At 38.1% G+C, this 27,623-nt stretch overlaps 1 protein-coding gene across 2 annotated transcripts in view; it reads left to right on the top strand.

Moving 5' to 3' along the window:
• The window catches only part of znf185 (zinc finger protein 185 with LIM domain), a 61,714-nt gene that overhangs the window by 11,255 nt on the left and 22,836 nt on the right, over positions 1–27,623 (top strand). Inside the window, exons 7-21 of one of the 2 annotated variants that reach the window (XM_057850624.1) lie at positions 1,333–1,380; positions 1,457–1,525; positions 1,622–1,702; positions 1,790–1,846; positions 6,680–6,784; positions 6,871–7,143; positions 10,124–10,189; positions 11,835–11,903; positions 12,126–12,203; positions 12,535–12,609; positions 19,970–20,020; positions 21,637–21,690; positions 24,615–24,665; positions 24,761–24,805; positions 26,468–26,509. In XM_057850624.1, coding sequence (XP_057706607.1) covers positions 1,333–1,380; positions 1,457–1,525; positions 1,622–1,702; positions 1,790–1,846; positions 6,680–6,784; positions 6,871–7,143; positions 10,124–10,189; positions 11,835–11,903; positions 12,126–12,203; positions 12,535–12,609; positions 19,970–20,020; positions 21,637–21,690; positions 24,615–24,665; positions 24,761–24,805; positions 26,468–26,509 — 1,164 coding nt within the window. Of the gene's footprint in view, positions 1–1,332; positions 1,381–1,456; positions 1,526–1,621; positions 1,703–1,789; positions 1,847–6,679; positions 6,785–6,870; positions 7,144–10,123; positions 10,190–11,834; positions 11,904–12,125; positions 12,204–12,534; positions 12,610–19,966; positions 20,021–21,636; positions 21,691–24,614; positions 24,666–24,760; positions 24,806–26,467; positions 26,510–27,623 lie in introns of both variants that reach the window. The other variant, XM_057850622.1, reaches the window with a different exon arrangement.

Here is a 27,623-nt window from a genome sequence, read left to right as displayed (position 1 = left end):
TCTCCTCTACAGCAGTGATGTTTTGGGGCTGTCATTGGGAAACACGGACTTTCAACTCCCTCCACAGACTTTCTATGGGGTTGAGATGTGGAGACTGGCTAGGCCACTCCAGGACCTTAAAATGGTTCTTGCGAGGCCACTCCTTTGTTGCCCTGGCTGTGTGTTTGGGATCATTGTCATGCTGAAAGACTCAGCCACGTCTCATCTTCAATGCCCTTGCTGATGGAAGGAGATTTTCACTCAAAATCTTTCGATACATGGCCCCATTCTTTCTTTCCTTTACACAGATCAGTCGTCCTGGTCCCTTTGCAGAAAAACAGCCCCAAAGCATGATGTTTCCACCCCCATGCTTCACAGTGGGTATGGTGCAATTCAGTATTCTTTTTCCTCCAAACACGACAACCTGTGTTTCTACCAAAAAGTTGTATTTTGGTTTCAACTGACCATAACACATTCTCCCAGTCCTCTTCTGGATCATCCAAATGCTCTCTGGCAAACCGCAGACGGGCCTGGAGGTGTACTTTCTTCAGCAGGGGGACACGTCTGGCAGTGCAGGATTTGAGTCCCTGGCGGCGAATTGTGTTACTGATAGTAGCCTTTGTTACTGTGGTCCCAGCTCTCTGTAGGTCATTCACTAGGTCCCCCCGTGTGGTTCTGGGATTTTGGCTCCCCGTTCTTATTATCATTTTGACGCCACGGGGTGAGGAGGAAGTTGAAAGTCTGTGTTGCCCAACGACAGCCCCAAAACATCACTGCTCTAGAGGAGATCTGCATGGAAGAATGGGCCAAAATATCAGCAACAGTGTGTGAAAAGCTTGTGAAGAGTTACAGAAAATGTTTGGCCTCCGTTATTGCCAACAAAGGGTACATAACAAAGTATTGAGATGAACTTTTGGTATTGACCAAATACTTATTTTCCACCATGATTTGCAAATAAATTCTTTAAAAATCAAACAAAGTGATTTTCTGTTTTTCCCCCCCCCCACATTCTGTCTCTCATGGTTGAGGTTTACCCATGTTGACAATTACAGGCCTCTCTAATATTTTCAAGTGGGAGAACTTGCACAGTTAGTGGTTGACTAAATACTTATTTGCCCCACTGTATTTACCTAAGCCAAAGTCCAATTTACATTCCATCAAAACTTAAAAACTCAAGCACAAAAGGGATTTTTAAAAATGACCTTCAGTTTTCTAATCATGACCAATGACTTGACGGATTACGTTAAAATGATATCCTTTCCACTAGTAAAGGTTTATAAAGCTCTACCGAAAAGTGAAGGCTCTCGTAATTCTTTTTTATTTTTTCATTATGGGTGTGTTGTATTTTGGCAGTGGGAAATCAGAACTCCCCCAAAGGCACTCGGATGGCTACAAGAAAATGTAAGCTCACAAAGCAAATGTACTGTCTGGAGAAGCGTGACTGTTATTGTGAAGTGTGTGTTTGTGTTGTCCTTAGTGCTCCCCACACGGTGAAGCAAGCTACTGATGAGGAGAGCAGGATTAGTAGTGAGGAGCAGGTGAAACGGTAGGACTTTCTCTTCATGCGCACGCACACACAGAGTCCAATTTAAACCTTACCTGCTGAGAGATTGCATTAACACTACAATGGCTCCTTTTTCAGCACGGCAGCAGCAAGCAAAGTCCTGAACAAATCTGCGGCCAGACAGCGGTCTTATGTGCTCTCTGCTGCTAAGAAATTTGAGTAAGTCTTGGCTTTATACAGCTTTGGAATCGCGTTTACATGTTCTCGTTCTTATAAGGCATATATTTTTGAAAAAAAAATGCACAGGTCTCAAGCAGCTGATGCTTCAGTGACTAGAGAAAGCACACCATTTGTGGCTAAAAGGTAAATTTAATTTTTATAAAATGTCTTTCAGAAACTGCTTTGAAATGATATTACCTATACTCACTTTTTTGATGACTTGCACTGATTAATGCATCACAGCATGCCATAAATGTCTTATTTTAAAGATGTTCCTGTATAGTTTTGATAATACTGGGGAAACAATTTGAAAAAAAAGTTATATATTTTTGATGATTAAAACCAGAATTGGAATTCTCATTCCAAAATTTCAGTCACTTTTTTTCTAGCACGGCAATATTTTTCTCCACATTTTACCTACTTTGTTGTTACACAATTATAAATACAATTATGCACTTCACTCCCAGTTGACGGGAAACAGGCCGGGGGGGGGGCGCTGCTGCGTGGGAGGCCTCTTTTCAAAAACTGAAAATTCAAATATTTTCAAAACCAAAGTTACTAGTGACCTAAAACCAAAAGAGGCACCTCCCTTAAGCATATACAGTCATGGACAAAATTATTGGCACCCCTGGAATTTTCCAGAAAATACAGCATTTTTCACGGTAATTAATGCAATTACAAATGGTCTCAGTATGAATGTGTTTATTTCTTGGATGTGCATTAGAAAAACAGAAAAAAGCTGAAAATAAAAGCTAAAATGTACACAATTTTACACAGAATGCAATAAATGGACATAATTGTTGGCACCCGCAACTTAATATTTGGGTGTGCATCCTTTAGAAGAGATATCAGAAAGCAGTCGCTTCCTATAACCATCAACAAGTTTCGTGCACCTCTTAGATGGAATTTTGGACAACTCTTCTGTTGCAAACTGTTCCAGGTCTCGCAGATTTGAAGGGTGCCTTTTTGCAACAGCAATTTTGAGATCTCTCCATAGTGTTTAATATGATTTAGATCCGAACTCATCGATGGCTACCTCAGAATTCTCCAACGCTTTGTCTCCAACCATTTCTTGGTGCTATTTGAGGTGTGATTTGGGTCATTGTCCTGTTGGAACTAGAGATGCCGATCGATCGGGTCCAAACACGTCATTTTCAAAGTATCGGAATCGGCAAAAAAATATCGGCCATGCCTTTTTTTAATATATTTATATATATATATGTATATATATATATATATATATATTTTAATTAAATCGTTTTCTAATTGTATTTAACATTACAGACATAATATGTTACACTCATATAGAGTTTTTAGTTTAGGCTTAAGGTAGGGTTAACAAATTTATCCCGATAACGGCGGTAATTAATTCTTAAAAAATGCATCACGTTAAAATATTTAACGCAATTAATGCATGCGCTGTACGACCCACTCACGCATTGTCGCGCTCAATCTGAAATGGCGCCGTTTTACCTATATAGAGAGATAAAAGGCAGCGTAAAATGAGTAGGGTGAATTTTGGCAGCCTTTGGAGCCTTTTTTTTAATTGGCTAAAGCCTTACAATCCCTCTCCCTACGTTTAGAAATATCATGGGAAGCAATGTGGGGAAGCAAGGTAGCAATTGATCTTTTTCTTAACACCTTATGTTATTTCCCAACGCAGAGAAGATATATCAATTGGTAGCACTACGCACAGTCATGGTTCCACTTCCCATCATGCATTTGGGCATGGCTCTAGTATCATTTACTGAAAGCTCAACAAATACACTAGATGGCAATATTTAGTCACAATATACAACGTCACAAATCTTTCTATCCGTGGATCCCTCTAACAGAAAGAATGTTAATAATGTAAATGCCATCTTGAGGATTTATTGTCATAATGATCAAATACAGTACTTATGTACTGTATGTTGAATGTATATAGTCGTCCGAGTTTTATTCATTTTTTTCTTAATGCATTGCCAAAATGTATATGATCGGGAATGATTGGAATTGAATAGGGAGCAAAAAAAGCAATCGGCTCGGGAAATATCGGGATCGGCAGATACTCAAACTAAAACGATCAGGAGCAAAAAAAACATGATCGGAACAACCCTAGTTGGAACACCCTTGACCTCTGACGCAGACCCAGTTTTCTGACACTACACCATACATTCCGGCCCAAAACATTTTGATAGTCTCCATATTTCATGAGTCCTTGTGCACTGTCAAGGCACCCAGTGCCAGAGGCAGCAAAACAACCCCAAAACATCATTGGACCGCCACCATTTTTTACTATCGGCACTGTGTTCTTTTCTTTGTTGACCTCATTCTTTTTTCTAGCACTGGGTGCCTTGACAGTGTGCAAGGAGTCATGAAATATGGAGACTATTAAAATGTTTTGGGCCGGTCAAGGGTGTTCCAACAGGACATTGACCCAAACATACCTCAAATAGCACCAAGAAATGGTTGGGGACCAGTGCCCAGTCCCAGAAAAAATAATGAGACCTACAAAGAAAAGAACAGTCTCCATGAGCAGTGGTACAAAAAAGAAAATTCTAAGTTGTTCCCTAATGAAATTTAGATCAATTATTTTTGATATAACAGCACTTAAAATGTCTATCAAATTCTTAGATTTTGCGCTAGATGCACAAAAAAAAAAAAAAAAAAAAAAGCCGAAATTTTCACCTGTATTTTCAGGATCAATAGCAATATTAAACATATAAGTTTTTGCCCGCAATAGCGACTTAATTTTTTTCCCATTCAGTGCAATTTTTTTCAACAACTAGTAAATCACTCAATTTTCACATCAGAAACTTAATACTTGAGGAATGCCTGCAGAATTATCTTGGTTTTACTTAACAAAAGCAAATTTTGCATTTTTCAGATACAATCACAACTTATATAGGTTGAATTCCGATGTCACTATTGCCTCAGCAAGTCTTGCCGGCTATCTGGCCATCGTCGTTTTTAGATTGAAATGTTAAAGCCCAATTTTTTTTTGCATGGATATACAAAATGAAATGTCAAATTACTAGTTTTTTGCCAAAAACATATGGCTGAAAAGACCTGATTATTTGAATGTAAAGTTACACTATCGTGTATGGATACAAAATCCAACATGGCGGCCATCACGAAACCGTTTTTAGTTTGAAAATTCTTGCAAATAAATGCGTTAATCCCGGAATTTCTATAGATATGAACGTACAGTAAAACAGTCTCGATTCTTGGTTAAAAGGAAAAAAAAAAAAAAGGGCAGTTATCATTCATTTTACGTAAATATTTCAAGTTAAAGTTACCGTATTTTTCAGACTATAAGTCGCAGTAATTTATATATTTTGGCTGGGGGTACAACCTATACTCTGGAGCGACTAATGTGTGAAATTCTTAACACATTATTATATCATTTCACATGTTATTTTGGTGTTTGGGAGTGACACTGATGGTTTGGTAAACTTGTTAGCATGTTCTTTATGCTATAGGGATCTGAATTACTCTCAATAACTATGTTACGTTAACATACCAGCTAATTTTGTTTTTCATGCATCATGTAACATTATCATACTTTACGCTTATTCAGCATGTTGTTCTCTATTGTATTTTTATTTCAAATTGCCTTTCAAGATGACATGTCTGTTCTACTGTATGTGCTGGATTTTATGAAGTACATTTCCACAAAAAATGCGACTCATACTCTGGTGCGACTTATGTTTTTTTTTTTCCTCTTCATTGTGCACTTTTGGGCTGGTGCGAATTATACTCAGGTGCGACTTATAGTCCGAAAAATATGGTACGCTAATTTTTTCCATTCATTTAATTTTTTTCACAACATTTCAAAGTGCATGCATGACAACATTTCAAAGTGCATGCATGGTGCTCTTTTATATAATAATTATCCTTGACCAAATCCCTCTTGAGACACTCCTGCTTGCTTGTATGCGCTTAAACTTTTGTCCTGATTCCACCTAAACCCAGCGTTGGAACACAGCGTGTGTTTGAGTTAATTGCAGTGATAACTTTCAAGACGCTCTGCCTGGCCCGGCTCCCTACGGGGAGCTGTGGCACAAAGTCTCTAGAATCTGTCTCGTCAACTGATACAGTAGATACAGATACAGTAGATGCTATGATACAGTAGCCATATTTTTTGTGAAAAAATAATAGTGTTGAACAACTGTTGCAATCACGCCAGTTTCTTTGATTTCATTCTATGTGAACATTTGCACAGTTTTATAAAAAGCACATATGTCAAGTACAGTATTTTTCACATTTTTAAAGAAAAGGCGGGGATCCCATCGTTCAAAAACCTTTTATTCTCGACTACATTTGTGTAGTCAGGATCAAACATGAACCTGTCCTTCATGTGGTTTTATATTTGGGTTTACATTTTAAGTGAGACCGGATGTATTTTATGGTTTGTGGTTGTGAATTTTATTTGGGTGTTTGGCTAGCTTGTGTAGTAAAAGACCCGAATATTGCAAACAAAACAAAAAGTAAACCAAAATAAAAATAATAAGGGAATATTTGTGTTTGTTTTTTTTTTCAGTTAAAAAACCAACTAAATATGATCATTTAAAATTGAGAAAATATTTTATTTTTCAATTAAAATAAATAAATAAATAAATAAATAAATAAAAGATATTTACTGATTCCACCTTTTTTGTATTAATAATGTTAAATGAAAAACAAAATATTTGATATGAAGACGGGCAAAATAGAGGATTTGGACCAGTTTTAGGTCAATAATGTCTCTAAACAATCGATTAATAAAATACAGTAGTTGTCGATCAATTAGATGATCAATTTTCAGCCATTAATCAGTTAATTTCGTTAGCTCTAGTTGGCAGAAATAATGGCCCTCCAAAGAGGACCATTACTACAATGTGGTCCGTGGCAAAAATTAGTTTCACACCCCGGTATAGGGACTCAATGTGATGAAACGGTGACACCTTCAATGCCAGAATTTACTAAATGTCCAAGTGTGCTCCATATGTGCAGGGTGGAGATTGCGGATGATACTTCTACCAGAGCTCCACTCCCCTCCCCTGTCATCCCCGTCACATCTGTCGCATCTCCACCACAACCACCTAAGACACAACACATGTAAATCCTCCGCCAGGTGTCTATTGGAATTGCCTTAAGTGGTCTTCTCTCCAGTCAATTTGTTTCACTGTCTGTCTTGTTAACAGAGTCAACTCAAGTGTCAAGACAGCCGTTGTCACTGTTAATGAGCCTCCAAAGGTGGAGGTGCCCCCTCCTGAGCTTGTGAGGGAGAACCAGAGTAAGGACCAACTTGAAGACACGAGACCAGACAGCACCAAGGTGGCCGCACCGCTCCCTGAAATCATCGCTGATTATCTTCAAGTTGTTTCCATCCATTCAGAAAATGTTGATGTCCCAGAAACTGATGACTCTAAGCTTTTCTTAATCAGTGAAGAACCAGAGCTTTCACACAACTCAAGGTCAGAAATTTTAGCTGTCTTAATTGTCGGAATAGTTTAATTTCTTAACAATAGTGCCATCAGTCACACATAATGTGGGGGGATAGAACGCTTAATAATTTGACCTTTTCAATATTTTTGGAAATCTACTGTATATTACTGTGGGCACCAAAAAATGACAATGTTTTAACAACTATGCTATTCCTAATGTTATGATCTGTATTTATGTTAGTATGCTGTGTAGTCACATAAGGCAACGTAAACAAACAGAATATTGGAACACATGATTCAATGTAGTAAGCCAGACATGTCCAAAGTCCGGCCCGGGGGCCAAATGCGGCCCATGGTCAAATTTCATCCGGCCCCCAGCCTCTGTCATAAAATCAATAACGTCTGGCCCGCACACAGACTTAATAAATTGGTCAGCAGCACTGCTACCAGCATATGAAGTAGCTTACACACTAAATGCTGCTCCTCATTTACCCACTAAAAGGCAGCAGCATTCTAAGCAACATTACCCCGCGTTGCCCTTTATTCCCCGTTTCTAAAATGGCGACAATCAACAAAAAAAAGAAAGTTGACTGTGACGGCTGACGCTTCAAGGATAGGTGAAAAAAAAAACAACTTTTCTAAAATATGCAACAACTGTATCTGCGTCATTTGCAAAGAGACAGTCGTTGTTTTTAAAGAGTTCAATGTGAGGCGATATTAACAAACAAGACACGCTGACATGTACGACAAGATTACAGGGAAGATATGTAGCGAGAAATCGAAGCAACTTGAAGCTAGTTTAATTTTACAGCAGCAGTATTTCGCAAGAGCCCGAGAGTCGAAAGAGAACGCCACAAAGGCTAGTTGCGAGATTGTTGAAATAATTAATTTAGGGCTGTCAAACGATTAAAATTTTTAATCAAGTTAATCACAGCTTAAAAATTAATTAATCATAATTAATCACAATTCAAACCATCTATAAAATATGCCATATTTTTCTGTAAATTATTGTTGGAATGGAAAGATAAGACACAAGACGGATATATACATTCAACATACTGTACATAAGTACTGTATTTGTTTATTGTAACAATAGATCAACAAGATGGCATTAACATTAACATTCTGTTAAAGCGATCCAAAAGACTTGTATTTCTTAAAAGATAAATGTTAGTACAAGTTATAGAAATTTTATCTTAAAACCCCTCTTAATGTTTTCGTTTTAATAAAATTTGTAAAATTTTCAATCAATAAATAAACTAGTAGCTCGCCATTGTTGATGTCAATAATTACACAATGCTCATGGTGCTGAAACCCATAAAATCAGTCGCACCCAAGCGCCAGCAGAGGGCGACAAAACACCAAAAAACACAAGTAACAAGTGGACATGACACTGTGCTGTCATTTTAATCTGTTTGAGCGGGGCATGTGTGTTAATTGCGTCAAATATTTTAACATGATTAATTAAAAAAATTAATTACCGCCCGTTAACGTGATAATTTTGACAGCCCTAAATTAATAAAAAAAATAATTCATTCATTCATTTTCCATGCCGCTTTGTCCTCACGAGGGTCGCGGAGGTGCTGGAGCCTATCCCAGCTAACTACGGGCAGTAGGCAGGGGACACCCTGAACTGGTTGCCAATAATAAAGCAAATGTGACACACAGAATGGCTTGCTCAAATTTGCTTAAATTTATTGTTCTACGTAAAGGCCAAGGTTGGCCCTCCAGATTTTTACCACACCAAATCTGGCCCCCTTTGCAAAAAGTTTGGACACCCCTGTAGTAAGCGAAGAGAAATTGAGTGCATTTTGGCTTCCAAGTGAAATTTCAAGATGAATCTAAGGCTAGGTTCATACCAAGGGCATAGGTTTGCATAGGGACGTTAGGGACATAACACTTGCAACTTTTCAGGATGCTCAAATTGTTCCAACTTTTAAGCAACCTTATTTGTATTATATAATGAGTTCAGTTCTAAAGGTCATTTAGATTGTCTTCCCTTATGTTGTAAGGATAGAATTGTCCCTACTGTTATTAAGTGGGTAATTTTCATGATGTTCAGACCTTACCTTTACCCTTTTTCACTACCTGAATGTGCCCCCCCCTCCAAACGCCATTTAAAAAAAACAAACTATTTTTGTTATATACACTGCTGGCATGTATGCAGTATACACTATATGTATTGTGTATGTTAATGTAATTTATGCTCAGATATTGCAATTTAAATTTGCCAATTAAATCCGTTTTCAAAATGTTTCTTTCATACTTTTTGAAAACGAAAGTTTGGTGTATCACCTGAACCAATACAAATGAAAGTTAGTACAAGTCAATACAGATTTATTTTGCATTGATCATTTAGCCTATCAATTAATTAAGTTCATATTTGTGAGAAATTTAGCCCTGACCCCTGTTCACCCAATCCGTTTGGTCTTATTATTGTCTCGGTCCCAGCAAAAAGTGTACATGCAGGTTATGACGTGATATCGTCCCTACCAATGTTGAGACCAAACCTACGCCCTTGGTTCATACCTCATGTCTCAATGCACAAATCCGATTTTTTGTCATATCTGAAAGGAAAAGAAGGTCTTTTTGCATACCCGTTCAGACTATCATTTTCAAGTGCATTATTTCTGCAAAAAGATGACGTATCCTTAACTTTTAAATGGGTCATATAGTATATACATATTGCATTTATTCATTTTTTTGTAATGCTTTTCTACTTGTGATGGCCTTCAGCACTCTAAATTGAAATAATGCAATGCCTATTTGAATAATTCAAATAATTGAAGCACAGATGCGTTTTTAAATGGAAGTAATTACTGTATTTCAGGTTTCATAGTGATGAGCTGCAGTTTAATCAGAGAAAATCAAACTGTAATCAAACATGCAATATATTTTCATAACACAGTGCATTCTATTTTAAGTATTTTAATAGCATGCTTGCATTCTTTCATGACAAATGTGTTCACAGAGTATTTAATAATGAAATCCATTCATTTGATTTTCACAGCTCCAAAGTTGAAACGCTCACCGCCTTGTACGAAAACCTCAATCCAAATGACTCGAACTCAACCAGGTATCGGTGATGACATATTTCAATACATCAAGTATTTTTTTCAATTTTAGTTTTCGCTCATACAGTGGGGCAAATAAGTATTTAGTCAAGTTCTCCCACTTGAAAATATTAGAGAGGCCTGTAATTGTCAACAAGGGTAAACCTCAACCATGAGACACAGAATGTGGAAAAAAAAAACAGAAAATCACATTGTTTGATTTTTAAAGAATTTATTTGCAAATCATGGTGGAAAATAAGTATTTTGTCAATACCAAAAGTTCATCTCAATACTTTGTATGTACCCTTTGTTGGCAATAACGGAGGCCAAACGTTTTCTGTAACTCTTCACAAGCTTTTCACACACCGTTGCTGGTATTTTGGCCCATTCCTCCATGCAGATCTCCTCTAGATCAGTGATGTTTTGGGGCTGTCGTTGGGCAACACGGACTTTCAACTCCCTCCTCACCCCGTGGCGTCAAAATGATAACAAGCATGGTGAGCAAAAATCCCAGAACCCCACGTGGGGACCTAGTGAAGGACCTACAGAGAGCTGGGACCACAGTAACAAAGGCTACTATCAGTAACACAATGCGGCGCCAGGGACTCAAATCCTGCACTGCCAGACGTGTCCCCCTGCTGAAGAAAGTACACGTCCAGGCCCGTCTGCGGTTCGCTAGAGAGCATTTGGATGATCCAGAAGACTGGGAGAATGTGATATGGTCAGATGAAACCAAAATAGAACTTTTTGGTAGAAACATAGGTTCTCTTGTTTGGAGGAAAAAGAATACTGAATTGCACCATACCCACTGTGAAGCACGGGGGTGGAAACATCATGCTTTGGGGCTGTTTTTCTGCAAAGGGACCAGGACGACTGATCTGTGTAAAGGAAAGAATGAATGGGGCCATGTATCGAGAGATTTTGAGTGAAAATCTCCTTCCATCAGCAAGGGCATTGAAGATGAGACGTCTTTCAGCATGACAATGAGCCCAAACACACAGCCAGGGCAACAAAGGAGTGGCTTCGTTAGAAGTATTTCAAGGTCCTGGAGTGGCCTAGCCAGTCTCCAGATCCCAACCCCTTAGAAAATCCATGGAGTGAGTTGAAAATCCGTGTTGCCCAACGACAGCCCCAAAACATCACTGCTCTGGAGGAGATCTGCATGGAGAAATTGGCCAAAATACCAGCAACAGTGTGTGAAAAGCTTGTGGAGAAATTGGCCAAAATACCAGCAACAGTGTGTGAAAAGCTTGTGAAGAGTTACAGAAAACGTTTGGCCTCCGTTATTGCCAACAAAGGGTACATAACAAAGTATTGAGATGAACTTTTGGTATAGACCAAATACTTATTTTGCACCATGATTTCCAAATAAATTCTTTAAAAATCAAACAATGTGATTTTTTTCCACATTGTGTCTCTCATGGTTGAGGTTTACCCATGTTGACAATTACAGGCCTCTCTAATATTTTCAAGTGGGAGAATACTTATTTACCCCACTGTAATAGCTATCCAGAAACAAAATAAATATATATTCAAAAACTTTAATTTATCACCTGTTTGTAGATGAAAACAAGCAAATGAAAAGTATCTTTCCTTTGGCTCTAACATGTTATGCATAAGATTCGTATGTATATCTAATAAGACCCCCCCCCTTCATTTGTACTTCAGTTTCAAGGATGACGAGCCAGGGCTGGCAACAGAAGAGGAAGTCTCAGTGGACGATTACTTAGAGGAAAGGTAGACAACTAAAACTACTTTCCCATTCACTTCACAGCAGTGTTGGCGGCGAGATGCATGATGGCATTTGGCCACTGAGCTCACTTCAAAGTAGTCTCATCTCATTTTCAGCTCGCTAAAAATACCTGACGAGACTCTTCCAAATTAGACATGACTGAAAAGATTATATAAATGTGTGTATGCCACAGTAAGTTCATTGATCTGTTTCCTTTATGACAATAGTGAGGAAGTGGATCCAACTCCAGAATACATCAGCAACCGTGAAGCAAAAACAGAGGATCTCTTCAATCTCATTTCTAGGTTTGTTAAATACAGCAAATGAAACATTTTATTTTTCAATATTAATCACAAGGTGGCACTGTTGGGCTTCATATAGTTTTCCCTCTGCTCTAATATTACTGCCCTGCTTTAAGTCCTTCTATGTTTTCTGCCTTAACGCAGCAAAACATATAACATGAAATAGCACAATATAATGTTCACCGCCACATTCTGACATATAACCTTTCTAATTTCAGTTTATGTTCTGGGTCAGACTCAGGCCAGTCTGAATTTTCGTTTCCTTGCGATATGTGTTTATTTTTTGCCCTTTTCTCCCCTCCCTTTACCCCCTCTTATCTTTACGCCTCTGCAGCCCAGAAGAACCTGAACAGCCCATTCCCCCCAGCCCAGTGCGTTTGAGTCGGGATCTGCACACAGAATTTGAAAGGTACAGGAAAAGCCCCAAATCAAAAAAGAAAATGCATTTTTATTACATTTTGAATCAATGCTACCTTTGTCTGGGGTAAGATATTTGCATATTGTGCAAGCTGGATACCAGGCTTACACTGCTCGTTATTTCATATCCTGCAAAGACTACTAGTACATCATATGAATGCAATCCAAAAAGAAGCATGTAGGGAAAGAAATTGTTACAAAAGCCTTTTCTCTCCAACTGTGAGGCCAATTCTAATTCCTTTCAGCACTAATATTTAGCACTCTGTGTACCTCGTGTGTCTTTTTTTGTTTTTGTGTTTATTGAAAGATTCTTGGCAGGATTATGCAAAATGCTTGTAATTATGTACAGTGCCCATTTGGTGCAAATCATAAATGGCTCTGTGGAACATCTTGATAAAATACTGTCACAAGCAGTGTTGTTAATCTTACTTTAAAAAACTAATTAATTACAGTTACAAATTACTTCTCCCAAAAAGTAATTGAGTTAGTAACTCAGTTACCTGAATGTAAGAGTAATTAGTTACTTGGAAAAGTAACTGGTGTTACCTTTCATGTTTTTTTTTTTCCCCAATCGAACAGAAAAAAAAAAAAAACTTGGTAATCTTCGCTATGTTTTGGAAGTCATTTAATGTTTTGAATCAACCGTTAAAGTTGTTAAAATTGCCCCGGTATTGCATTAGTTCTCTTCTGTCTACTTTCGACATGTGAAAGTTCTAAAACTGTTTTATCGTTTAAAGATAATTCAAGACAAGATTTTGCAGATTTAGGAGTATTTTAGATAAAAAGTTACATAGGTTCGCTAGGGAGGTTGTCTACAACAGAGTCTTCCTGAGAAGTCTACTGCTTTAAGATGACGGCTGTTTACCAACGCCGGCGAGTCTATCATTTCGCATCTAGGTTTCTATACATATGTTATCGCTACTATGTCTGTCATTTCGTATCTAGTTCTATATCGTACCGTAGCATCATGTGAGCGTAGTTTGTAGGCTATCTGCTACAGTCTGATATTATTGGGGCCACCTATCATCGCGTTTACAACGGCGTGACAATTTCCTTCCCTTCTCCCCACTCCTGCTCTGCTCTCTCGTCTCCGTGAGTCCGTGTCTGACTTTTCTCGCGTCATTCAACCAACGTAGTAACGCATAGTTATGCACGCCTTTTGCCAAGAAGAGAAAAGTAATTAAATAGATTACGCACTACTGAAAAAAATAACGCTGTTAGTAACAACGTAACACCGGTCACAAAAAGTGTTTTGTTTTTGGCAGCCCTTTCAATTTTGGTCTGTCTTTTGGACGATAATACTTATTAGTTTTTGTCATATTTTAGTCATGTCAAAATGTATTTGTCTTCGTCTATTTTCTGTTGATGAAATCCCAAGACTAATTTCATCCATAGTTTTAGTCAACGTTTACTGAAAATGTTTTCGTCTGTAAAATTATAAAAATTGACTCCAAAAATAAGTAAAGGTTTCCAAAGTATGTTTTCGTCAACGATAACGAAAATATTTTGTCAACTAACAATTTTTTTCATGATGATGACGTCACGATGACGCGCTGAAAACGTGTTTTGGAAGACTAAGGCATAACAAGATGGATGCCAGTTGGCGTCTGACGACACGAGAACGAGATTAAAATTTGCCATAATTTCTGTCATAAATTCACAATGTGTCGCATTTTATTATTGTGTGTGTAGTTAGAACGCGAACCCATTCCAGACTCATTTTGTGAAACATGTGTCAGGTGCTGCTTTGAAAGTTCTGCTTTCTTATCTTGGCTAGATATGCTATGTTGCTATAGCCTTTAAAGGTCTGTGCTGAGTGATCATTACACACTACACTAACTTGTAGTGTTAGCATAGCGTTTGCCTTAGTATTAGCATTTAGCGCGGTAACTCAGTGTCTTCTCAAACTCTTGGGAAACATTTTACATACAGTTCGTGGCGTCCAGATGAGTTTAGTTAATTGCAAATAATGTTCTGTCTTCCTGCTGAGTGTTAATTATCATCATGAAAACGGTGATGTCCTTGTCGGCTCTACTGTTATGTGCTTGTCTGTAATGTTCATTCGAAATTGTTGGAATTATTTATTTATTTATTCATGGACTAAAAGTTTTGAAATTTATAGACGAAAACATTTTGAGAATTGTCGACTAAAACTAGACGAAATTTGTCTTGAGTTTTCGTTGGCTGAAACTAGACGAAGACCAAAACATTTTGAAATGACTAAAATATGACTAAGACTAATAAGTATTTTCGTTAAAAAGACTAAAACGAAATTAAAATGGCTGCCAAAAACAACACTGTTTCCAACTATTTCGAACGAACACTGACAGACTAGCACATATTGTAGCGTATACAAGGACAACGCCAACTTGGTGATAATACACACTCAGCAGAAAAATATTACATTATTTTCAATTAATTTCACCCACCTGTGGCCTATACTACGAACCGAGTTCAACCTCCCCAGAAGTAATCCAGTTTAGCATCGGGTAACTGGAGTTGACAAAACCTGGTTGTCTAGTTTGTGGTCAATCGGTGCTACGACGCTGATTATGAGGTTGATTAGTCGAACCTGTGTCAACCCAGTCAGAGTTACTGCGCGTTCACATAAAAGGGGGCGGTGACCAGAGTCAAACACTACTTGTGACGACGGCACGGGCACCTTACTTCACGGAGGAGGAATGCGCGATGATCATGCGGAATTATGAGGAATTAAAATCCACCCTCACCGCGAAATCCAACACCGCTTCGGCAAGTAGAGCGCAACGGGTCTGTTGACAGCGAATTTACAGATCGTGTGATTTGTGAATGCGTCAATATGCCAGTTTACTTATGTCCATGAAAAGAAATAAAGCCTGCTGTCAGGACAATAAAATAAGATTTGGGACATTAACAGTAAGAAATAATTGTCACGCATCACCACACGAAACAGGATGATTGTATGTTTAGTCCCCTTGACTGTACGAATATGTATGTTCTTTTTTTTAGTTTGGGCCTAAAAAATCCAGCCCGACCCGAGCCGAGTCCGATCAATAAACTTGATTTGCAGGCCCGAGCCCGACAATCCCCCCCCCCCCCCCCCCCCCCCAAAAAAATGTCATATTTGTGAGGACTCAGGAGAAGAAGGAAATGCGGGGATGCCATGCGTAAATAAAAGCCCGTCTTTTGTAACGATTTTTCACAGTTAAACAAGACTGTAAGATGCATATTCAATAAACATTTATATCTTTTATATTTGTGCGTCTGTCCTATCAGTGGATTTGACATTTAATTTAATCTCCTCGAGTTGGCAGAAAAAAACGCAAGTTTTCTCAATGTTTAAATAGTCTACATATTTCTATGATTATCATAAATGCATCAATTTGAAGCGTTTCCATACCCCACTCCGAATCGCACGGCATACAGTGTTCTTACGCAGATATTCAGCATCACCGATGGAATACATATATTGTCCCTGGCGAAAGAGCGCACGGACAGGCACACACAATCTGCGCGGTTGTGAGGGCCTGACTCGGCGGGTTACATTAGTGACGTCTGCCTAGATCAGATGGCACAGGTAAAGAATTCCCTCAGCTGAAAATCTATATCTTTCGTGGAGAACATCTTCCGGGTACGCCAGCGGATTCTGGCGGTCCCGAAATACCCGTGCCCTCCGGAGAGAGCCCCTCACAATCCGCGCGCCAATGTCGTATGGGTCGTCCAAGTACGCTGTCATTGTCAGGAGGACACGTCCGCGGAGGAGTGCTGTTTAAATAGAGCGTGGTTAATTGGAATCATGATGTTGAGCAAGATCTAACTCTGACACGACCAGGTTTGGCGTGTGGCGTGTGTTGCCATGGCAACACTTCTCGGTTCCAACATATCCACCTTTCGTAGTCTCGCATAGCCGCGAACTTACGTCGCACGTGATAAAGTTACTCTCGAAGTTACCCTGCTAAGCCAGAAAACCGGCTTCGTAGTATAGGCCACTGGTCGCTACGAACCGTATGTAAACAAAAGTTGTCCTAGAGTTGAAAAGGATGCTCGCTGTTAGCATTATCCTAATAAGAACGCAAATGCTATGCTAACGCTATGAGTTACATTTCGCGTGTGACGATCACCCAGCACAGACCTTTAAAGGCTCAAGCAACATTGCATATTCACTCTGGCCAAGATAAGAAAACAAATGCACTGCATGGTGAGTCAGGAGGAGGAGGGTGTGTGTTCAGGATGTCACGTACAGTAAGTGACAAACCAGACACTGCTACGATGCAGGCTAACTAAACACAAACGTCAAACAATGTGAACACGTGACGCAAACTATTGCACATTTTCGTATCGCATTGGACGAAAAACTGGCATTTGTTTTGTTTTAGTCTCCCAAAACACGTTTTTAGCTCGTTATCTTCTCATCGTCATGAAAAATTTGTTTGTTGACGAAATATTTTTGTTATAGTCATCGATGACGAAAACAACACTGGTCACAACTTTCTTGTGTTTAAAAAGTTTTATTCCTACTGTGTTAGGATTTATAAGTCAAAATTCAATGAAATCGATCACTAACCTACGCAACAAAGTTGTAAAGTCAGAATTACCGTCAATACTTCTCAGCCATAAACATTTCACAAGTTCACTCATTAGCTATTTTTTCTTGAACCTATCCTCCTTCCTATATTTTATATTGAAAAATAGTAGTATGCTGGAGCCATAGAAAGATGTTTGACTGAATTATACATCTTGAAAATTCCGTACAGTGCTCCAGCCAGTGGCAAAACAAATGTGAACAGAGCCCAGGTGCGATAAGCATAAACGGGACCCCCCCGAGTGGAACGGGGAGAGCAAGTGGAAATTTTTTTGCAGGCCCCTTCAGACAACCGGCCAAGTGGCTGGCAGAGATATTTTAACACTTAAACACTATATTACAGCTCTGTTTGGCCCTACTCTTTTCCCAACCATGCCCATATTACACCCGCAAACCAGGCCCCTTATAGGCGTGGGTCCAGGTGGGGTTGCACTCCCCTACGTTCTGCCCCTGGCTCCAGCATAGCAACTGACTTTGTAGCCCTTTAATGGGAGAGTGAGAATTTTTGGTAAATAATTAAAAAAATAATTAACCCCAGACGTCACATTTTGGGTCATGCAGGCCACACTTTGATATTTTTTTCCTGAATTATTATCCGTTATTGTATTTATTATGTTGTTTATATACTGTTTTAACAGATACAGTTGTGGTCAAAAGTTTACATACACTTCTGAAGAACATAATGTCATGGCTGTCTTGAGTTTCCAGTTATTTCTACGACTCTGATTTTTCTCTGATAGAGTGATTGGAACTTATACTTCTTTGTCACAAAAAACATTCATGAAGTTTGGTTCTTTTATGCCGCGACCCTCGTGAGGAAAAGCGGCATGGAAAATGGATGAATGAATGAATGGTTCTTTTATGACTTTATTATGGGTGAACTGAAAAAAGGGATCAAATCTGCTGGGTCAAAAGTATACATCCAGCAGCGCTAATATTTGGTAACATGTCCCTTGGCCATTTTCACTTCAATTAGGCGCTTTTGGTAGCCATCCACAAGCTTCTGGTTGAATCATTGACCGCTCCTCTTGACAGAATTGATGCAGTTCAGTTAAATTTGATGGCTTTCTGACATGGACTTGTTTCTTCAGCATTGTCCACAAGTTCTCAATGGGGTTTAAGTCAGGACTTTGGGAAGGCCATTCGAAAACCTTAATTCTAGCCTGATTTAGCCATTCCATTACCACTTTTGATGTGTGTTTGGGGTCATTGTCCTGTTGGAACACCCAACTGTGCCCAAGACCCAATCTTCGGGCTGATGATGTTAGGTTATCTTGAAGAATTTGAAGGTAATCCTTCTTCTTCATCATCCCATTTACTCTCTGTAAAGCACCAGTTCCATTGGCAGCAAAACAGCCCCACAGCATAATAATACCACCTCCGTGCTTGACGGTAGGCATGGTGTACTTGGGGTTAAAGGCCTCACCTTTTCTCCTCCAAACATATTGCTGGGCATTGTGGCCAAACAGCTCGATTTTTGTTTCGTCTGACCACAGAACTTTCCTCCAGAAGGTCTTATCTTTGTCCATGTGATCGGCAGCAAACTTCAGTCGAGCCTTAAGGTGCCGCTTTTGGAGCAAGGGCTTCCTTCTTGCATGGCAGCCTCTCAGTCCATGGAGATGCAAAACACGCTTGACTGTGGACACTAACACCTGTGTTCCAGCAGCTTCTAATTCTTGGCAGATCTGCTTTTTGGTGATTCTCGGTTGAATCTTCACCCTCCTGACCAATTTTCTCTCAGCAGCAGGTGATAGCTTGCGTTTTCTTCCTGATCGTGGCAGTGACAAAACAGTGCCATGCACTTTATACTTACAAACAATTGTTTGCACTGTTGCTCTTGGGACCTGCAGCTGCTTTGAAATGGCTCCAAGTGACTTTCCTGACTTGTTCAAGTCAATGATTCGCTTTTTCAGATCCTTGTATGTATATTTTTGACCCAGCAGATTTGATCACTTTTTCTGTTAACCCATAATAAAGTCATAAAAGAACCAAACTTCATGAATGTTTTTTTGTGACAAAGAAGTATCTGTTCCAATCACTCTATCGGAGAAAAATCAGAGTGGTAGAAATAACTGGAAACTCATGAGAGCCATGACATTATGTTCTTCACAAGTGCATGTAAACTTTTGACCACAACTGTAAATGCACTTATATATTAAAAATGTTAAAACAAAATGATACGATTAAAATGTGAATAAAAACAGAAATACACTGGTTAGGGTTAAGGCTGGCCACCAATAACATTTTAAAGTTGATTTCTTTTTTTCAAATGGCAAATTTCATAGTATTTAAATTGCAGGGCACAGTCAATCATGCATAGGTAAACTGGAAGTGACAATGAGCCCCTTTCTCAGGGGTTAACATACATGATAGTCAGCACTCAACCTACCCAGATCATTTGCTGCAAACCTCTCCCGATTATAATGAATTAGATGTCTAACACCGTCAATGGCAGCCAATGAGTTAGATGAGTGGTGGGTTAAATCAGTCAAGTTTTCAGTGTTCCAGTACTGCTTAATGTGAGATACAAATTCATTGAAAAAGTTTCTTGAAGATGATACTTTGAAAAAGAGTGTGACATCTTATCTGCTTGACTGGAAATAGAAGAGACTGTTCTGTTCTGATGAAGTGATGTGGTCTTTGTTTGTCTCCACCATCCTCAGATACACCCAGTTAGATTGAAAACAATCCAAAGTTAGATGCAATCAAAGTACATACTTCCTTGTCGAAAATGTTTTCAGCTCTGATAACTTGTAATTTAATCCGTATATCTTTCTTTTTCCATCAGCAGCACAGAGACTGGCACTATCACCACCGAAACTGTAACCATTATTGAGAACAGGTATGGTACACGCTCACATCTATATATTCTGGTTTGCAGGCTAATCAAATACTTATGGGTCATTCCATAATTGGAGGACATTTTGGCAGCAAAATTTTTGAAAAATTGGCCTTATTTTTCTGATTTTCTGCATCAACATGTAACAAAAGCTTGATAAACTCAGTTTACAGATTAATGGATACATTTTTATGTCATGTTTCATCTGTTGTTTACACTATTTGGCATCTAATCAACTAATGTTAGCTTTTCTCAGGAGTAGAAGCAAGCTGTTTAGCTAGCTGGTATTGTTGACCAAGAAATCAAACCTACTGATGCGTGAGTAAGTCAAGTAAAGAAAACAATTTTAAAAAACTAGGGCTGTCAAAATTATCGCGTTAACGGGCGGTAATTAATTTTTTTAATTAATCACGTTAAAACATTTGACGCAATTAACGCACATGCCCCGCTCAAACAGATTAAAATGACAGTGTCATGTCCATTTGTTACTTATGTTTTTTTTGTTTTTTCGCCCTCTGCTGGCGCTTGGGTGCGACTGATTTTATGTGTTTCACCACCATCCACGAGCATTGTGTAATTATTGACATCAACAATGGCGAGCTACTAGTTTAGTTTTTGTTTGAAAATTTTATAAATTTTATTAAAACGAAAACATTAAGAGGGGTTTTAATATAAAATTTCTATAACTTGTACTAACATTTATCTTTTAAGAACTACAAGTCTTTCTATCCATGGATCGCTTTAACAGAATGTTAATAATGTTAATGCCATCTTGTTGATTTATTGTTATAATAAACAAATACAGTACTTATGTACAGTATGTTGAATGTATATATCCGTCTTGTGTCTTATCTTTCCATCCCAACAATAATTTACAGAAAAATATGGCATATTTTATAGATGGTTTGAATTGCGATTTATTACGATTAATTAATTTTCAAACTGTGATTAACTCGATTAAAAATTTTAATCGTTTGACAGCCCCCCCCCCCCAAAAAAACGAATTATCTTTTTCTGACCATATAATAAAAGTGTTGGATAATGTAGTAAGAAATTTAATCAAGGCTAACTATTTCAGAAAAATATGAAAAACAGAAGCTGAAATAAATGAGATCTGCCCATTCCTTTGGAAATTCTTTAGTTGATGTCAAGTCCAGATTTCTTCTTTCTACTATGATTTAAAAAATAATGGTAATGCATGTATCTACGAATAATAATTAATATTTTATATATGTTTATTTAAACAATTGTTCCCAACCACCCAGGGTAACAAGAGATAGCAACTAAACAAATAATAACCCCCCACCTTCCCGAAATGTAAGTTTTCCGGTATATAAAAAAAAAAATCAGGTCTTTTTCCCTTAGTTTTACAGGATTAGTCAATTGACTAAGAAACTGCATGTTTTAGCATTTTGTATGTGGATTATTTAAAATTTGAATGGTGGGACGCAAAGAATTCTCCAATTCTGGAATAACCCTCATATGTCTGTCAGTGCCGATAATATAAATAGTGAATGAGAAAAACCACACTTACCTTTCTTTGCCTGCCCTCTTTTCCCTGATCATCATTCATGCATTCCCTAACTCCTTAAATCTCTGTCTTGCCGTTACCCACACAGCAAGGAGCATGACCCCTTGAGCTCACGTGTGACCACCACAGTGACTGAGTTCAGGTAGTTTAAACTACTTTTACCATCAAGGGCATAGGTTTGCATAGGGACGGTAGGGACATACTGTAACACTAGCAACTTTTCAGGATGCTCAAATTGTCCCCATCAACTTTTAAGCAACCTTATTTGCATTATATAATGAGTTCAATTATATCGGTGATTTTTTAGGTCTTTTCGTATGTTGTAGAGACAGAATTGACCTGACCATTATTAAGTGAATTATTTTCATTATGTTCAGACCTACATATATTCATTTTCAATTGCTGAATGTGACAGTCCACCCCCCCCCACGCACGTTTGATTGTCCCATGCACTCACAGCCCCGATAGAAATACAACATGTCAACAACATGCTGCCGCTTCTTCCACCCCTTTCAAAGAAGAGGGATATTAGAAGTTTTTTTTTTTTCGGCCAGCAGCAGCCACTGCAGGTAATGTAAAAAGGTCGAGGTGGGGAACACACCACTAAGTTTGCTACTGAAAGTCTGAGCTGCATCAGAGTCAGTATACCATTAAACTGTAAATTTGCAAACCTGCAAAAGTCGAATAAGAAGCTGCTTAGAGAGAAGTGTCCTTCTGTATGTGTTTTCTACAGTCCCTGACAAAAGTCTTGTCGCTTATCCATTTTGTATAAACAATTGCTAATAACCTGCCTTTTAATTATTCAATTGGTTTCAGAAATGGCTCACATGAAAGCTAAGACCCTCAAATACAAAAATATGTTACATAACATAAGCGAATTAAGTAGCGGTACTGTGAGATCCAAATTTGATATTTTGTATGACTTCCATGGGCTTGAAGGACTGCATCCATGCGGTTCGGCAAGGATTCATACAATTTATTGATAAAGTCATCAGGAACATCAAAAAAAGCAATCTTGCATGCCTCCCAGAGTTCATCAACATTCTTGGGTTTCGTCTTCCATGCTTCCTCTTTCATCCTAACCATGTCTGGTGACTGAGCTGGCCAGTTCTGGAGGATCTTGATCTTCTTTGCCTTGAGGAACTTTGAGGTAGAGATTGAAGTATGCGATGGAGCACCATCCTGCTGCAGAATTTGTCCCTTTTTATGGTTAGGAATGTAAGAGACAGCTAAGAATTATTGATATTTCAGACTATTTATGTTGCCTTCCACCCTGCAGATCTCTCGCACACCCCCATACTGGATGTAACCCAGACCATGATTTTGCCACCACCAAACTTCACTGTTTTCTGAGTGAATCTCGGATCCATGCGGGCTCTAGTAGGTCTCCTGCAATATTTGCGGCGACTGTGGTGTAATTCAATGGAAGATTCATCTGAAAAATCCACCTTTTACCACAAAACAGTGAAGTTTGGTGGTGGCAAAATCATGGTCTAGGGTTACTTCCAGTATGGGGCTGTGCGAGAGATCTGCAGGGTGGAAGGCAACATAAATAGTCTGAAATATCAACAAATCTTAGCTGCCTCTTACATTCCTAACCATTAAAAAGGGACCAATTCTGCAGCAGGATGGTGCTACATCGCATACTTCAATCTCTACCTCAAAGTTTCTCAAGGGAAAGAAGATCAAGATTCTCCAGGACTGGCGAGCCCAGTCACCAGACATGGGTAGGGTGAAAGAGGAAGCATGGAAGACGAAACCTAAGAATGTTGATGACCTCTGGGAGGCATGCAAGACTGCTTTCTTTGATGTTCCTGTTGACTTCATCAATAAATTGTATGAATCCTTGCCGAAGTGCATGGATGCAGTCCTTCAAGCCCATGGAAGTAATACAAAATATTAAATTTGAATCTCACAGCACCACTACTTAATTCGCTTATGTTATGTAACATATTTTTGTATTTGAAGTACATTTTTTGTTCAATTTTCACACTACTTTCTGTAGGCGACAAAACTTTTGTCTTGCCAAAATTTGACCTTTATGTCTTCATCAAATGATAAATCTTTTTTCAGTGAAACAAATATATTTTTGTACATTCAACATCATTTGGGAGGGTCTTAGCTTTCATATGAGCCATTTCTGAAACCAACTGAATAATTAAAAGTCAGGTTATTAGCAATTGTTTCTACAAAAGACTTTTGTCAGGGACTGTACTGTTAACGGTAATTAAACTGTGAAAAATGTAGTGAATTGAGGATTACCCCCTTCTCCCCAAAAAAGCAGCACAAAGGAGCTTTCATTTTTTTGTTGTTTGGCTGTGCTTGTTGACAAAAGCAGTAGTGTTTTACCTGAAGGAAAGCTCCATTTTTGTTTATTTTTGTTATTATATTATAATAAGATGTTTTTTCCAGTCATATTTAATTTCTTTATTGAGACAGACAATGTTGAGTGGCAAATTTTTAGTTTTTGCATTTCTGGATATTAAAAGATTATTAACAAGTTTGTATTTATTGTGTACGTAATTTATGTTCAAATATTGGTATTTAAATTTTCTAATAAAATCTGGACATTTATTCTGGAAGCTTTCAAAAGGTTTCTTTAGTAGTTTTTGAAAAGGTGTATCATCTGAACAATACATGTGAAAGTTAGTATAAGTCAATACAGATTTATTTTACATTGATCATTTCATGAGAAATGCTGCCCTGACCCTCATTCACCCAATCTGTTTGGTCTTTGGTCCCGTCCCCAAGAAAAAGTGTCCATGCAGGTTATGATGTTATATCTTCCCTACCAATATTGAGACCAAACCTACGCCATTGATGTGTTGAGGCTGTATTTTTTTTTTTTTTTTTTTTTTTTTTTTTGGACAAAGTGAAATACTGATAATTTGGCTGATTTTTCAAAGACGTTAAGATCGTCATTGTAATTCGAGCTCTGCTCCCTAGTCCAGCCCCGTTTCTATTTACCATTCATACCACATTACATCTTTCCATTAAGAGTCAATGTGACACTAGACGCGTCGTGCTGACAATTGAGAGTGAAATCAGTGTGAAATTGTGTTTCAGCTCGGCTGATCCATTTGATCCGTACTCGATAGGGACCACATCCCCAAACAGGTAATCATATTGGTTCGGGAGCTGTGACTGTTTTGCAGCTCTCGTCATGCATAATGCAGCACATTGTGATTATAAGTCGCTTTTCTCTTCTGCAGCTCCTCTGACCTGCTGCAGCCCCTCTCGGATATTTCCATCAACAGGTACAGAATGGATCATACAAATTACACCTTCCCCTATTGGGAGTGATGTTTGTGCTGCCACTATGAGCACAAGCGTGTCATTGTTGCGACTAGTTTCATTGTTGTAATCAGCTGGTTTTATGCTCTAATGCGTTCTCACTTGAATTAATGAAGTCATTACAAATAAATATTTTTTGCATTATTTTCCTATGCTGTCTGCAGCCTGGTCAGCATGTAATAATTTGTTTTATTGCCTTACCAGGTTAAATAAATATTGAGTTAACTTAATTGGTCATAATTAACTTGGCAAACCGACTTCTGCCATCTTATACATTTTTTTCTCATTTGCCATCACTGCTATACAGTGCCGCCTCCAGAAATTTTTCATAGGGGTGGCCAGATGGGGCCACTTAAAATCTTGGGGTGGCCAAAACTAAAAGCCATAATTTCAGGTTTTCATTATATTATTGCAGTAAAAAGGTCAGGGGAAAACTATCAGAAAACTTAAGGGCACGGCTACTGATATACTTTGGTGTATTGTGTAATATTTAATGTTACTAATGATTTAATGTGCATAGTCCATAACTGTACAGTTAACATTTTGAGTTCCACAACAATTCTGTTTTATTGTGTTATGTATATATTAGGCATAAGGTGTACATTTAACTAGGGCTGTCAAACGATTAAATTTTTTATTTGAGTTAATCATAGCTTAAAAATTAATCGTAATTAATCGCAATTCAAACCATCTCTAAAATATGCCATATTTTTTTGTAAATTATTGTTGGAATGGAAAGATAAGACAAGACGGATATATACATTCAACATACTGTACTTAAGTACTGTATTTGTTTATTATAACAATAAATCCACAAGATGGCATTAACTTTATTAACATTCTTTCAGTGAAAGGGATCCACAGATAGACTTGTAATTCTTAAAGGATAAATGTGAGTTTGTATATTGTGACTAAATATTGCCATCTAGTGTATTTGTTGAGCTTTCAGTAAATGATACTGTAGCGACTTAACTGTTCTGCCCAAATGCATGATGGGAAGTGGTGCAACCGTGACTGTTTGTGGTGGCTGCAAATGCTACATCTTCTCTGCGTTGGGTACACTACAGGGTGTTAAGAAAAAGATCAACTCCTGTCATTCTTCCCCACGTCACTTCCCACAATATTTATGGATGCTGTGGAAGAGATGACAAAGCAAAGGGTTGGTTTTTGAAATATAAGTTATGCATGAAATAATTGATTTACTGTATTTATATTTAGAGGTTTTGATACACACTGTTCACACATTTATGAATGGAAAAACATTGACGCCCAACTCGCGTCAGCGGAGCTGTGCCTTCTACAAAATTGTCCCAAGAACACACCCTCCCAGTATCAGTATGACTTTCTTGGCGCAGACCTGTCTGCCAACTACCAAATCAGGCAAGGTGTGGTCTGCACTGGCATGAAAATAAATTTGTGGTATACACTAGAGCACATGCGCATAGTCGTGAGGAAACCTTGGTCTAAACCGCATCCTTACTACATAACACACAAGATTAGATCTGTGCTTGATTTAAAAATAGAGCTGAAAATATCACACTGATTTTAGAATTATAACTATCTGCCAGTAAGATTTTAACCAGCCTTGTTTTTTAGTTTTATTAAAAATGTTTGTTTTTTTTCAGTTCATCACAGATTTTCGTGGAGAAGAACGAGCCAGAGATCATGTAAGTTTTTTGTCAACATTATCTACAGTAAATTCTAAAACCATGCCATCATTCATTGTAATTAATCCACAAATTCCCTTGCACTTTAAAATAAATATTTCATCTAATGCAGGCTTTTACATTGTGCCATAAATCATTATTATTATTATTATTATTATTATAACAATAAATGACCAAAATTCTTCTAGGCCTACAGTTACATTCAATATCTGTTGAGGGCAATAATAATTTATCATCTTAGCTAAACAGCCCTAGAAGCCAAGCAACAGTAACCTGTCGTTCGATCAAGTGATTTAAAAGTGTGGTTAAAGAACTTGGTGATTACCGTAATTTTCGGACTATAAGGCGCACCGGATTATAAGCCGCAACCCATCAAATTTGACACAAAAATGGCATTTGTTCATAGACAAGCTGTACTGGACCATAAACCACAGCTGTCCACACTGTATTATTGGATATTTACACCAAAACATACAACCGGTAACACTATATTTGACAGTGGCATCATAAGACTGTCATAAGATGAAATGAACCACCATGACGCTTTGAACCAATTGGTTGCAAAGCTTCATTGCTTCAAGAAGCTTCATTTGGCCATCACTGCTCCCTTGTCGCCCAACATGCCTCCTAACATGCATTGCAGCGCTACAGATGTAAATAACAATTCAACAGTTCAAATTCCGTGCTAATTATATCTTCAGTTACTCTTCTTGTTGTTTCATTAATAGCTAGTTATGGTGTTTGGTAACACTTTATTTGACAGTAGTGCCATAAGACAGTCATAAGCCCACCATAATAATGACACGACATTGCCATGAGCATTAATGAATACTTATGACATATGTCATTTTGTTTCATCCGGCAAATTATCTCACTTTTGAATGGAATGTAAAGATCCAAGCTGGACATCAATGGAGTTAGTGACATAATTAATAATGCTCATGATAGTGTCATGTGATAATTGTGACTGTCTTATGGCAAAGAAAGTGTTACCTATCAACCCAAATAAATCAACAAATAAGCCGCACTAGACTATAAGCTGCAGGATTCAAAATGCGGGAAAAAAAAGTAGCCTCTTATAGTCCGAAAATTACGGTACCTAAAAACCGGAGGT

The sequence above is a fragment of the Corythoichthys intestinalis genome, chromosome 11 (genome assembly GCF_030265065.1).
Source record: "Corythoichthys intestinalis isolate RoL2023-P3 chromosome 11, ASM3026506v1, whole genome shotgun sequence".
Lineage (NCBI taxonomy): Eukaryota > Metazoa > Chordata > Actinopteri > Syngnathiformes > Syngnathidae > Corythoichthys > Corythoichthys intestinalis.
This window is presented reverse-complemented; position numbering and strand designations above follow the sequence as displayed.